Source organism: Terrapene carolina, unplaced genomic scaffold (assembly GCF_002925995.2).
Source record: "Terrapene carolina triunguis isolate 2854851 unplaced genomic scaffold, T_m_triunguis-2.0 Scaffold192, whole genome shotgun sequence".
In the NCBI taxonomy this organism is placed as follows: Eukaryota; Metazoa; Chordata; order Testudines; family Emydidae; genus Terrapene; species Terrapene triunguis.
The window spans coordinates 15,174,316-15,188,592 of NW_020664543.1; the positions used below are offsets into that span (position 1 = coordinate 15,174,316).

General features: G+C 49.9%; 1 protein-coding gene across 1 annotated transcript in view; it reads left to right on the forward strand.

Annotated features, from left to right (window-relative positions):
• The first annotated feature begins 604 nt into the window (after positions 1-604).
• ITGB4 (integrin subunit beta 4) overlaps positions 605-14,277 on the forward strand; it is a 56,154-nt gene continuing 42,481 nt past the window's right edge. The window contains exons 1-3 of the mRNA XM_026654428.1: positions 605-829; positions 13,265-13,359; positions 13,985-14,067. Coding sequence (XP_026510213.1) covers positions 825-829; positions 13,265-13,359; positions 13,985-14,067 — 183 coding nt within the window. The 5' untranslated portion in view covers positions 605-824. The remainder of the gene's footprint in view (positions 830-13,264; positions 13,360-13,984; positions 14,068-14,277) is intronic.

Consider the following 14,277-nt stretch of genomic DNA (forward strand, 5'->3'; position numbering starts at 1 on the left):
TCTGGAGGAAAAGATCCTACCAGACAGAAGTGACTACGGAGGGTGGGGAATTCAAAACAATCTAGGGCCAGCCCCTGGGTGCTGCAAAGCTGTAAGCCCTGGGTGGCACACTCAGCACTGAAATAAGCGTCTGGCTTTGCGCTCATCGGGCTTCTAACGCAAAGGCTGAGACACAAGCCCCCCTCCCTCTCCAAACAATCCCTTCTATAAATCTTTGTTGGTGAAGTGTAACTGGGCTGGGCTATGTCTCAGCTCCCAGCCCTTTTCCTGTGGGTGGGTGTTTGTGTGGATGGGGAGGAGGGAGCGAGTGCCTAGCTGCCCTCGCTGTTCTTGCCCATACAGGTGTGCATAAATTGAAGGAATGCCAGACTGAGTCACGGGAGCCTCCCCTCCCCCTCTACCTGAGCTGGAATAAAACTGTCCCTTTCTGGAAAAAGGATCCCACTACAGCTATCCTCACCTCACCCTCTCTCCTCCTCTCCTTACACCACTGGTGAGAGAGACAGGCAGAGGGAGTAACTCCTAAGAGAAAGAGGAGGAAAAGAAGTCAATATTTGATCAGAGGGGACAGAGAGCCCTGCAAAGTTATGTCAAGTTCATGAGCTGCCTGCCTGCCCTGTGGATTTAAACTTGGCAACTGAATGGAAAAGAGAGAAAGGGGACCAAAGAAATAAAATAAACAGGCTAAGTGTGGAAGTCTGCTGGTGGCAGTGAAGCAGTGAAATTCCCCTTTTGCCTTCAGAAGAATTTCTTGGCTTGCTGTGTGGGTGACTGCTGTTTGGATTGTTGCAGAGGATTTGGACTTTGAATCAGACAAAGCACTAATGAGGTTTGTGGAATTAATTTATCTGTGTTCTTTAGTGTGGCGCTTGCTTTAATTTTTTGCCATTGATTAACAAAGGGGAGCGGTTACATGAAGCACAGGGCTTCTCTCACAGGTAGGCACAGGACAGATTGAGGTGGATTGCTTATTGTATGTATCTTTTTTGGTTTTTTTAAACTTTGTGTATTTTCATTCCTTTGTGCTGCTTGGAAATGGCACTGGTTGATCAGACAGGTTTGTTTTGCAGAGTTGTGCAGTTGTTTGGGGGGAAGGGGGTTACCTTGTTAAAATATGTAAAGTGCTGTCACACACACACACCCCAACCATGTCTGAGTTGTGGATTAGCAAACGTTGTCCCAGGTTTCTAAGGTTTGCTCTTTTCATTCCGCTGCTTTCTAGCCAGGGAAAGATGAACTGTGCCAGGAGAGAGGGCATAGGGAACTTGTAACTAAGATGGCCCAAAGTGTTCAGATCTGTAGGTTGGGTTTAGTCCATTATAAACACGGGCCATTTTGCAAAATGTGGATCTGTGTCCAAAGTTTGGGGTTGAGCCAGTTAGAAAAGGGCCAACTATGAAATCCGGGTTCAGATACAGGATCAGGGAGTTTGGTCTCTTCTGAATTGCAGATAGAGTTCGGCTTTTTCTTGCGGGCAAATCTGGCGTAGAGTGTGCACAAGAGAAGGAATACAGGGATGGGGAGGGGCGGTGAGTGGGGGGGGAATAAGGGAGGCAGAGTGCATGTGTTGGACAGGATAAGGGGAATAAAGTATGTTGGGGGAGATAAAAGGGGCAGTGGAGGGTTAGAGGACAGGAGGGGGCCATGTGTCGGGCAGTTGGAGGATAAGGGGCTGTGTGGGGAGGGGAGCAGGGAAAAGCGTGGGGATTTGTGGACGTGGAGCTATATCAGAATTCTGAATCCTGGTAACAGCACAGACAAGATTTGCGGTGCACTGCTGCAGATGCTCACCTCAGCAAAACCGTCTCCTAGCTGCTGGGCCCCTTTGTGGGGAGGCGACTGGGAGGAGAGGGGCACTAGAGTGAATGTGGTTTTCCAAGGGGCAGTCAGTACGCACTGGCCCGGCTGGACAGGGGCATTCCCCATGGTGTAACATTAGCACTGGAGGGAACAGGATACCACAGGGCATTGCTAATGAGCTATGGAGCATTTCACTGAGCAGTATGACTCCTGCCCAGCTCAGCAGGGATTAAAAGTTGTTCCCACCTACTGGATACTTGGTGGCCCCTAATGAGTTTGGTTTAATGAGCCGTGTATGGACGCACCCCTATGTTTTGCACTAGACTGTAAGCTGGAGGCAAGGGCTGTCTTGTGCAGCATGTTTGTACAGTGCCTAGCACGATGGGGCCCAAATCTTGGGAGTTCCTGCAGCAGGGGCCGAAATCACATTACTATAGATGGCAAAAGTTTGTGTCTCGCACACTGGAGGGGTATTTTGGGGGGATCGCTCTCCTAACTTGCGAATTTTGGGGGTTAGCAACAGAGAGTTCTGGCTCCTCTGCCTTGCGGGGACTTTCCGCATGTAGCTGCGCAGGGGGGGCTGATGAGTCCACAATCATCCTGCAGCCCTACCGTTCAGGGAAGGGCTTAGCCTGAACTGAGGCAGCTGCGCTTCCAGCCAAAGAGCAGCTTGCTGCTGCCCCACAGCCTGCAAGCGTTGGGGGTGTCCCCTAGGACACATTGTGTTAAGTGCTGTACAAACACAGGACTAATTGTAGGTGTGATGTGCTGCATCTCTTTGAGTGGTCAAACACGAACTCCTTTTAGGGGGTTATACCTGGAGCAATGTGCCATTGGAAAGGGCATTTGGCTTTGGTTTGAAGGGGTGTCTCTGGCCCTATTGCTTATGCAAGTGTGTGTGTGTGTGTGTGTGTGTGTGTGTGTGTGTGAACATAAGAATAGTCTGACCCAGTATGGCCAATGGTGCATCTAGCCCAGTATCCTGTCTTCCAACAGTGGCCTGTGCCTGATACTTCAGAGGGAATGAACAGAACAGGGCAATTATTGAGTGATCCATTCCCTGTTGTCCAGTCCCAGGTTCAGGCAGTCAGAGGTTTAGGCATACCTGGAGCATGGAGTTGTGTCCATGACCATCTTGGCTAAAAGCCATTGATGGACCTATCCTCCATGAACTTATTTAATTTTTTTTTTAACCCAGTTATAATTTTGGTATTCACAACATCCTCTGGCAATGAGTTCCACAGGTTGATTGTGTGTTGTGTGAAGAAATACTTCCTTATGTATGTTTTAAACCTGCTGCCTATTAATTTAATTGGATGATCTCTAGTGTTCGTGTTATATGAAGGAGTAACTATCACTTCCCCCTTCATCCACACCATTCATGATTTTTTTTTTAGACCTCTATCATATCCCGCACTTCAGTCATCTCTTTTCTAAATTGAATAGTCCCAGTCTCTTTAATCTCTTCTCATATGGAAGCTGTTCCGTACCACTGATCATTTTTGTTGCCCTTCTCTGTACTTTTCCCAATTCTAATGTATCTTTTGGGGGCTGGGGCAACCAGAACTGTACATAGTATTCAAGGTGTGGGCATACCATGGATTTATATAGTGCATTATGATATTGTCCTAATTGTTCCTAACATTCTGTTCGCTTTTTGGACTGCCACTGCACACTGAGCAGAAGTTTTCAAAGGAATGACTCCAAGATCTTTCTTGAGTGGTAACAGCTACTTTAGACCCCTTCATTTTGTATGTATAGTTGACGTTATATTTTCCAATGTGCATTACTTTGCACTTATCAACATTGAATTTCATCTGCCATTTTGTTGCCCAGTGACCCAGTTTTGTGAGACCCCTCTGTAACTCTTGGCAGTCAACTTTGGACTTAACTATCTTGAGTAATTTCATATCGTATGCAGACTTTGCCACCTCGCTGGTTATCCCCTTCCAGATCATTTATGAATATGTTGAACAGCACTGGTCCCAGTACAGATCCTCTGGGGCCCCCGCTGTTTACTTCTCTCCACAGTGAAAACTGACCATTTACTCCTACCCTCTGTTTCCTGTCTTTTTAATCGGTTACTGATCCATGAGAGGACCTTCCCTCTTATTCCATGACAGCTTCCTTTGCTTAAGAGGCAAGTACACTATATCAACTGGATCACCCTTGTCCATGTGCTTGCTAACATCTTCAGAATGCTAAGGTTGGTGAGGCGTAATTTCCTTTTACAAAAGACTCCTCCTCAACATATTAAGTTCATCTATGTGTCTGACAATTCTGTTCTTCACTGTGATGGGTAGATTGGGAAGTAATGAATAGATTTCATTTGCATTACCAAAGAGCTCATGCTTTGCAGACTTTGCCTGGGTAGAATCTAGGTTTGCCAATTTTAGTTGGACGTATTCCTGCAGGTTTCGATACTCTTTAATTAAAGATTAATCTTTAACTCCTGGAGACTCCAGGACAATCCTGGAGGGTTGGCAACCTTAGCAGAATCTCTGTCGGGGGTGTTCACAGAGTACTCCCCAGTGATTTAAATCCAGGTGGGTGCGTAAGGGATTAGAGGCGTGCAAGGAGCCTGCCGCTCCCACTTGAGGCTTGGACAGGAAATTCAGTTCGGACCCTGCTGCCAAACCACTCTGCAGGAGTGAGGCCATTTCAAGAGGGAAAAATTAAAGCTGCTGTGGAGTGTTCTGGGATATTCAGGCTGAGGGGTCAGATTCTGCTGTCAGTGACCCGCGCCCCCCTTTTCCTTGTGAAGAGAGGCTTTCTCTCACCTCCCCAGCGGTCCGGGGATGGCCTTGGGGTTTCTAAGCACCTAGCTGCGTTCCCTCCTTGCCAGCCCCCGCCTGCAACTGAGCAGCCAGTGTGACGTCTGGCCCCAGGGAGGGGCAGCTCTGTGAGGCTGGGTAGAATAATGCACTAAGTACTGGACTAGGAGCGGGCGGTTCTGATGCCGGGGTCGTGATAATGATGAGATGTCGGCTTGCTCCAGGGGCAGGAGAGGCTGTGGGGCTGTGCAAAAGAACCAAACTTTCCTGGGAAGGGCCCTTTCCAATTAAGGACTTACTGGGCACATGAGTGGGGGTGGGGAGGGAATGACTCAATTTGCCCGTACGGATGTCAGGGCGTCCCAGCAGGAGCACTTCGAACATCCGCCATAAAGCACTTCAAAGGGCAGTTGAACACATTACTTTAAAGGGTCAGATCATCCGTCCCTTCTTCAGGGAAAACTCTGGGGAAATTGGGGGAGATTCGCCTAGGGGAGCAGGGAGATTCGCTCCAATTTGGACAGGCTGAGCAGGAGGCAGCACTGACGTTCACTATTCAGAGAGGGAAGGGTGGTCGAGTGCTGGAGGCACTGGGCTTGGGCATGTGTGAGATCTGGGCTTATTTCCTGGCTCTGCCACAGGCTCCCTGTATGACCCAGGACAAGTCTATGCATCTCTCCAGGCTTTGAATTCCCGTCTATAAAACGGGGCTCGTGTTTCCTTCCTCTGTCTCGTCTGTTTGGATTGTCAGCCCTTCGGGGCAGGGCCTGTCTCTCACTGCGTGTCTGTGGAGCACCCAGCCCAATGCGTCCTGTTAACAGATCTTACCACCCTTGCCGCAACTATCAAATTTCAGTGCTTCTGTAGCAGTGCAAAAGAATCATGCGCTTTGCACCCAAACTGCTGTTGCCTCCAGCTCCTGGCTGGAGACGGTGATCCGGGAGGGCTCAGGGTTAGGAAGAGGGATATTTCTTACGAGTGCCTGTCAAACCTCAGAAATAGGGGGCAGTATTCCGGCAAGTGGCCCCCCCATCGGTGGCGGGGGCTGAGATGCTGTAGGAGATGCTGCTGGGAGTGAGGGGTGGGCTGCTGTGAGGCCGTGTGATTCCCCCCCACCCAGAGTGCTTTGGGAAGGGGAGCGGGAGCCGGTTACTTGGGAGGAGAGACTGAGGAAATTCCTATTGTCCAGCAGCCCAACACGGCCGTCCTAGACCGAGACAGGGCCTGAGGGGAAACCTGAGCACACTGAGTCGTTTCATATCTCATGGGTGTGGAGCACAACAAAAGGCTGCTGTGTCCCAAGCGCTCTGCAGTTCTAGCCCCGCTGGGGGAAGTGCTCAGCTCACACCAGAACACGCTTCTAACAGCGGGACCCTTCTCTCCTGGCTCCAAAGGTTCCCCCCAGTGCGTGGGGCTGCCTCGGTGCAGACTATGAATTCTTGATCTTTCCCACTCCGGTTTTTCCTCTTCCCTTTTGTCCATGTTCCCTTTGCTCCCATCAGGTTCCAGCTCAGTCTAGAAACAGCTGTCGCCTCTGCCAGTTTCGTATGGCAGAGCGGCCCAAGCAGGTGGAGTCCCCCTCTCAATGGCCGGCTCTTGGTGTGTCCCCTGAATGTTACCGCAGCTGAGAACCTGGCACCTGTGTAGTTGTATCTGTCCTGGGTGAGCCTACCAAGTGCCTCTGCCTGGCTGGACCAAGCTCAGCTGGATGGAATCTTGCCCTCCCTGGCAATATTGTCTGGCCCCAGCTGTTCAACTCCAGAAGCTGTGCAGGGAGCAAGGTGCCTGGGCTTAAGACTCCGCCTCACACCTGGGCTCTGCCCAAAGCTCCTGGCCAAGGGGAAGCTTGGAAAAGTGACAAACTGCAGCAGAATCCTGGCTCTCCAAACCCCTTCTCCAATGTCTCTCCTTACTCCAGTGCTTCCCGATGAGTCCAACGTCTTTGCCCTGGCTCAGGCTGTTCAGATCATCAGGAACCCACTGCCAAACTTACCAGAGTTTGCACTTGGAGTTTTATATCTGAAATCCAATTGGATCAAAATCCTGGTTGCATAGAAACCGCTGGGAGCTTTTCCCACTGCCTTCAGTGGGGTCAGAATTTCACACACGGACTCCTGATGACCCATTATCTTCTACCGCTCACTGCCTTAGGGTGCTGTCTGCTGACAGATGGACGGACAGATAAACAGACATCTATAACCTTGCTCATCACCATGTGGCTTCCACGTTCTGTTATATTGGTGGTCCCTTTCTAAAGCAGATCCAGTGACAACGTACTGAGCTATATTCATGTGGGGTAGGGGGAAGGTAGAGGAGGAAAGCACCAGGGTTTCTGGGGTCATGACCCTGGTCAGATAAATTGTAATTTGTGTCTTTAGGAATTTACACTTTGGTAGATTCTGCTTTTTGATGTAGAGGATTGCATTAGTGCAACTGCTACAGGCAGCAGAGATCCAGCTACTACACCTACTGCTAAGAGACAGGAAACAGAGTAGGATTAAATGGTCCGTGTTCATCAAGGTTCCCTACGAGGTCTAATGTTAATCCATTTATTAATTATCTGGAAAGGAGGGTGAGCAGTGAGATGGCAAACTCTGCAGGTGTCACAAAGCTAGCTTTGTTAGTCATGGCCAGAGAAAACTGGCAGGAACTTCACAGGAGGGACCTCCCCCAGCTAGGAGAATGGACAAAGTGCTGGCAAATGAAGTTCATTGTTAAATGCAAAGTAATGCACCTTGAAGGGAAACGTTTAAACTACGCCACCACCTTACAGGGTTCTAAATTAACTGTCGACCAAAGAAAGGGACCTGGGCGGAGTAGGTCAGAAGGTATAGACAGCTCAGTGAAGATCTCCCTCAATGTACAGCTGCACTCTAAAAGGCAAACAAAATGTTAGTGTGTAGAAGATCTGAAATACTATGTCAGTACTCATCCCCCCATCTCAAAAAGGGTGTGGGAGAACTGGAAGCGGTTCAGAAAAGGGTGATAGGAATGATCCAGGGCTTGGAAAAACTCTCCTCTGACTAGAAATGGAAATGCCTGGAATTGTTACTTTAGAAAGAAGATGAAGAAGAGACCTGATGACAGTGTATGAAATAATGAATAGTTTAGAGACGGTAGGTCAGGAGTTTAGTTCTCCCTGTCTTATATCACAAGAACAAGTGGCATTCAATGACATTTAAAAGTGACAAATTCAAAACCAATAAAACAAATGCTTTTTCACACAACACACAAACGAAGTGTGGAATTTGTTGTCACAGGATGTTCCTGAAGCCAAAAAATTAGCGCTATTCAAAGAGGGGCTGGACATTTATAGGGATAAGAATATCCAGAGTTATAGTTAATGCTAATAAATCCTGCAAGGGATATTAAACCTCATGCACCAGGGTTTAAACCAATCTCTATTCGGGATTAGCATGAAACCTAACATGGGGGACAGATTATCCCACATCTGCCTAATGCGAGGTTTCTTGCACCTTCCTCTGAAGCATCGAATGCTGGCCACTGTCAGAGACTGGATGCTGGACTAGATGAACTTCAGGTTTGATCCAGTCTAGCAATTCTTAGGGTACTTATCGAGATATGATGCCTTCCAAGGACATTGATCTTCAAGCACCTCTGGCTCTTGTGCACGTATTAATACGTCATTGGTCTGTGCCTCTATTCATGATGCACTTCACGTTTGTTGGGAGGAGGAGCTCCCCTTTCCAGCCAGGGCTGCACACATGGACTTTTCTTCCATTAAAACTGTCCTGGAACCCAGATGCAGCATCCTGTCAGGTTTACGCCTAACCCATCTCGCCAGCTGGTACAGCCATATTGGTTCAGTAAAGGTACAAGGAGCAGACTCTGGCCAAGACTAAGGTGGCTCAAGTGAGGCACCCACCTACTTTTAAAAGGATTTGCAGAGGGCGGCTGCTCCTATCTTGCCTATTTAAGCTGTAACTTCCTCAGGGCAGGGACTATGTCTTATAGTGTGTATGTGCAGCACCTAGTACAAACAAGCCCTGACTGCGGTTGGGAATTTCTACTGCTACAGTAATACAACTGGTATATGGCATTCATATTCCCATTTTACAGCTGGAGACATTGAAGCATAGAGATAATTAATACCCATCTCTTATCTACTGCTTTTCATCAGTAGCTCTCAAAGCACTTCACAAAGGAGGGCAGTGTCATTATTCCCCTTTTACAAGTGGGGAAACTGGGACACAGAGGCAAAATGACTTGCTCAAGGTCACCCAGCAGGCTAATAGCAAAGCTGGGAATAGAACACAGCCCTTCTTGAAGTGACTTGCCCAAACTTGCAATGCGAGTTAATGGCAGAGTCAGGATTAAGATCCCAGGTCTCTGGGCTCCCAGTCTGGTGCCCTGCCTGCTGCACCCTCTTGCGTCCCCGGCGCTAGAACTGGCCAGAGCTGCTTCTTTCCTAAGCTGCACCTTTAGAAAAGGGAGAAACCAAAAGCGTAGCAGACCACGCGTCTGCTAGTGAGTGCAGGGAGAATAAACTCTAACAAATCTTTCCCACTGACAAATTTTCACTTCCTCGCAGGGGTTTGGAGCCGTTTTCACTGGCTAAGAGGAAATGTGAGACAAAAGGAAAATTCAAAACACTCCAGGGTTGTTAAGACACGGTCATCTCCTGCCTTTAACTCCTGCTCTCCCTCTCCGTGCGCTGGGTAGTTCATCGGGGTTCTGAAATGGTCTGACCTGTTGTTGGGCAGCCGTGATCCTTCTTGGCGGGCCTGGGGTGTGTTTGGGTTGTTTCCCCCAGGGCAGGGCCGGCTCTAGGTTTTTTGCCGCCCCAAGCAAAAAAAACAACCTCCGGGAGCACAACTGTCGAAGCCAAAAAAAAAAAAAAAAGCGGAATGCCGCCCCTGAAATTGTGTCGCCCCAAGCACGTGCTTGGCTTGCTGGTGCCTAGAGCCGGCCCTGCCCCAGGGCGTCCCCACGTTGATCTGACCATGGGGTGCTCCGGGTAGGGCTGAGTACTGGACCTACTCAGCAACGTCTAGGGTAGCTAGGTGAGAAGCGCTTTCAGGAAAAGTGGGGGCTACAGCACTCCTTATTATGTGTATGACAGTAGTGCCTGGAGACCCCATTTGAGTCAGAGACCCATTGTGCTAGGTGCAATACAAAAACCTAGTAGGAGACCACAGCCCATGCCCTGAAGAGCGCACTGTCTAACGGGGTTCCTACAGACACGCACAAGCCATGCTGGGAATTACTGTCCACGTTCCCTGGTCTGTTGCATGGCAACATCGCTGTTAAAATGCGGCTGGATTTTATTGTCTTTTATCTAACCGCTCACCATGACTTGATGGCAGCCTGTGTGCCCAAGGCACTGAATAGCACATGGTGACTCAAACTCTCCCCTAATGGTTCTTTCCTGTCTTTCCTCTAAACAATCGAAGTACCCTCCCTCCTCTGGAGTTCTATATATATCTGTGAGCTTGGCATGCCAATGCTGGTGCCGGTGTGACATAGCAGGCATCACATGCAGGGTCTTCACAATGGCCATGGGCTCTTTAGATGTGTTGTGGAGTGGGTTTTGCTGAGTGCTGGTAGTGGCAGTGCAGAGAGGTTTACCTCTGTGCTTTCTCCTGCTGGCTTGGGAAGAGGGCCCATCCTTTGGGTCTCAATTGTGGATGGTGTTTCAAGGCATTTCTATAGCGCTTGTTGCTGGAGAGTCTGAGCAACTGGTGTTTCCATGCCTCTCGTTACAATCCTGTCCTCAGGACTGGGGCTCAGGAGGGCAGGAGGCAGCTCATGGGAAAGGGAGACTTTCCCCAGTTCAGAACCATTCCCGCTCAGTAGTAATTGGAAACTGTTACCATCTGGTGCCAAATGAGATGGTCGTCTCAGTGCAGTGCCTAATGGCACCTGGCATTAACTGGAGCTTTGCTGGCAGTGACAGCAGAAGCACCAAAGTCTGAACGGGGGCAGAGGTTGAAATATCCTCGGACTCCTTAGAGATGGGTGCCTGCAGGTCGGGGTGAAATGCTCTGCCAGGGAGTCAGGGCAGGAAGCCACAGCTGTGAGTAACCAGAGGACATTGATCTCCACGGCTGTCAACCTAGCAACTTCCACCAGCTCTAAATTCACTTTAAACTACAGCCAGCATGATGGGTGGCTTGATGATAAACCAGTGGGACTGAATGCTTAAGCCACAGCAGCAAGGTACATGAACCAAGTACATCTTGTCATGTTATCCAGGCGCTCTAATGAAGAGCGCAGTATAACACCAAGAGGGAGAGGCCAGTGCTTGCGCGCGGAGGCCCTGATCCGGCAGACTGATGCACATGCTCAGCGTTATACACTGTGAACAGTTCCGTTGGCTTGGCTTCAATGGAGCAACTCACCACAGAACTATAGAGAGGTAGGGCGGGAAGGGACCTGGAGGCAAATCTTTGCAGGATCTACGCCTGGCCCAAAGCCCATAAAGTCAATGGGAGTCTTTCTGTTGATTACAGACGGTTTTATATGAGGCCTTTACCAGCTAGTTCACAATGCCCAGTTCTTCTGAATGGTCTCCCAGTGGGAACAGGTGAGCTGCTGATGTATGTGACAATCCAAGACGCGTCATTCCCACCTTCCCGAAACATTCCTGCTTTAAAGGGTTTTACAGCCTCTTGATATTTTAACATCATGCTCAGGAGCATGGATTACCCTGAGATGGAGAACCAAACCAACTAGCCCCAGGCAATCTTTGTTGTGCGAGTCAACCTTGCACAGTGCCTGCATCCTCTAGCTCAGGGGTCGGCAACCTTTCAGAAGTGGTGTGCCAAGTCTTCATTTAGTCACTCTGATTTAAGGTTCCGCGTGCCAGTAATACATTTTAACGTTTTAGAAGATCTCTTTCTATAAGTCTATAATATATAACTAAACTATTGTTGTATGTAATGTAAATAAGGTTTTTAAAATGTTTAAGAAACTTCATTTAAAATTAAATTAAAATGCAGATTCCCCCGGACCGGTGGCCAGGACCCGGGCAGTGTGAGTGCCACTGAAAATCAGCTCGTGTGCCGCCTTTGGCACGCGTGCCATAGGTTGCCTACCCCTGCTCTAGCTCGAGGTGCTTTAGTACCTTACACTAGACTTCGGCCTTGACTTTTTTAATGTTACTGCCTACATGTAACAATACAGGGAATCACAGTCCTCCTGGCAGGGAGGGGGTCTATAAGAGAAAACAACTACAACCACAAACTTCTAAATGAGCTTCTGCAAAGCTCTAGTTTTGTCTCCTTTGATTCCCTGGGGGCTCCACACCCCATCTGGAGCACTATGCAGTAGCCAGAGACATCTAGTGGCTGAATAAAATATTGCAAGTTCATGCATGGCCACAGGAAACAGGATTTAACAAGTCAATGTTTTGCAACGAGTTTGACTTCAGTGAGGCTGCAGCTTTGGAACAGACAGAGGGTGTAAATTGCTCTTCACTGGCTCTCAAGGATGCAAATTGATTCAATAGCCTGTCACGGGGCCAAACATCAGGGTTCACTGTGGAAGTCTGGCACTTGCCAGGGTGGTTGGTGCCATTCTGGAAATTCTTAGTACAATAGAAAATAGCCAAAAGGAGGAATTCGGTATCTTGTTTTTCCGTCTCCATCTTTCATTAGAGCACTGGGCCCTGACCCCAGGAAAAGAAGGTATTTGCTCTGGCTGTGAGTCATGCAGGCTGACTGGCACTGGGCTCTGATTAGCCATGGCCTACCCTATTGTTGGTCCCCAGGCTACAGAGGGATGGTGGAGACAGTCAGTGCTAGTGGCTTCTCCTCCTTGGTTGGGGCTGGAAGGCCGAGAACTATAAGTGTTTGTAGCTCTGCTGAGAAGGGTGCGGAAGAACCAGCGGTTACTGGAGCCTTTAAAACACCTAGCGACTCCTGAGAAAGGAGGATCTCTGTGAAGGGAGGAGTGGGCAGCTAAGAGAGGGGAAGGGAGATTGCTTGGGTCCGCTCCTGAGCAGAGACTGAGAATAGCTCTCCAGAGCCAGGCAAGCCTTGTGCATGCCTCCCCATGCAGCTCTGCCAGTGCACTTTGATCTCAAGCCCACAGCCCCCGTCTGTTTGTCCTGCCACTCTGCTGATGTACCTCACACCAGACCTGCAGCACCCCCTGATATTACAGGGCTGGGCATTTTCCTATTCACAGACTGCTGACCAGACCTCACTGCTGCTAGGCATCGTTCTCGGGCCCCTTCTGGGCCCCAGTCCCAGAGCACAGCGTGTTCCTGGATATGAGCGAGCCTGCCAGGGAAAGGTGACCCAATAAAATCTGTGCTGAACAGGGCAGTGGCTGCTGCCAGCATGAGGGCACTACACACAGGGATGCATTGGGATATTCAACCCATTTGCACAGATCACTGGCGCTTTAAAGCTGAAACACCTGTTTGGGAAACTAAAGACCCTGCTTCATTCTCCTTTCCTCCAGTATCCCATGGGTTAATTCCAGTATAAAATCCCCGCCACACACACACCTGTCTGTGTGGTGGGGGGGTGTTCCTCCTTGTGGAGGCTCTGCCAATCACCCCATGCTGCGAACCTGTCTAGAGGTAGAGTCCTCTGCAGCCCCACGGCTGCTCGGCTGTTATTGCTTGTGTGTTGGATGCCTTGCATGGGTTATCCCCAATATAAAACTCCACACACACCCCCCAGGGGAGGTTGTAACATTGTTGGCTGGTGCATTTCCAGGAGGAAGAGGATGGACGTGCTGCTCCAAAGGACGTGGGCCGGGCTGCTCCTGTTGGTCATGGTCTGTGACGTATGCCTGTGCCAAAAAACCAGAAGTAAGTTCAGCTCTCCTGTCTCTCTCTCTCCTATTTGGTTACACTGCTGAAGTCCTTGGCCCTGGAGGTCTGGGGCACGGGCCTCTCCATCTGCCTTCTCCTGGCCTGCTAAGCCAGCCGCCTTGTGCCTGCTCCTATTCCAATCATTCCTGAAATGCAGAGCTTGTGGGTAGCACCCAGGTGTCCTGTCTGCTAGGCCCTGGCGCTATCCAAGACAATAGTTCTCCTAGTTCTTTTGTGTGCACTTGCTCCATAGCTCGCTTCCGTTGTTCTCTGACATACTCAGGGCCGCCCGACGGGGGGGGGGGGGGGGGGGGGGGGGAAGTGGGGCAATTTGTCCCGGGCCCTGCAGGGGCCCCCACGAGAATATAGTATTCTAAAGTAGTGCAACTTTTTTTTATGAAAGGGGCCCCCGAAATTGCTTTGCCCCAGGCCCGCTGAATCCTCTGGGCGGCCCTGGACATACACGCTGTCTCTGGTTTTGAGCCAGCTCCCACTAAGTCTGCGATAAAACTCCTATTGACTAGGAGCAGGCCCAGCCCCTCTGTCCGTGGCTCGCCCCTTCTTGCTTTCCAAGGTCGGGCTGGCTTCTTCCGCTCTTGATGCGTTCGATCTTGCCTCCTAGTTAATCGCTGCGTGGCCTCCAGAGCAAGAAGCTGCACAGAGTGTATCCGAGTGAGCAAGGACTGCTCCTACTGCACGGACGAGGTGAGCGCCTCCCCTCCCAGGACCTTGTCACGCACAGTGTGATCACGTGGCCGTTCACTAGAGAGAGGCCCCCCAACAGCATTCAAGAGAGGGAACCCGTGTTTAGATCCAGCTTTCACGATTGAGCCCCCTCCTTCTAATAGGCTGGATCCCGGCTTTGGCAACGTGGCTCCAGGCTGTCTCTGTCTGTCACTCATAGACAGTTTGGGG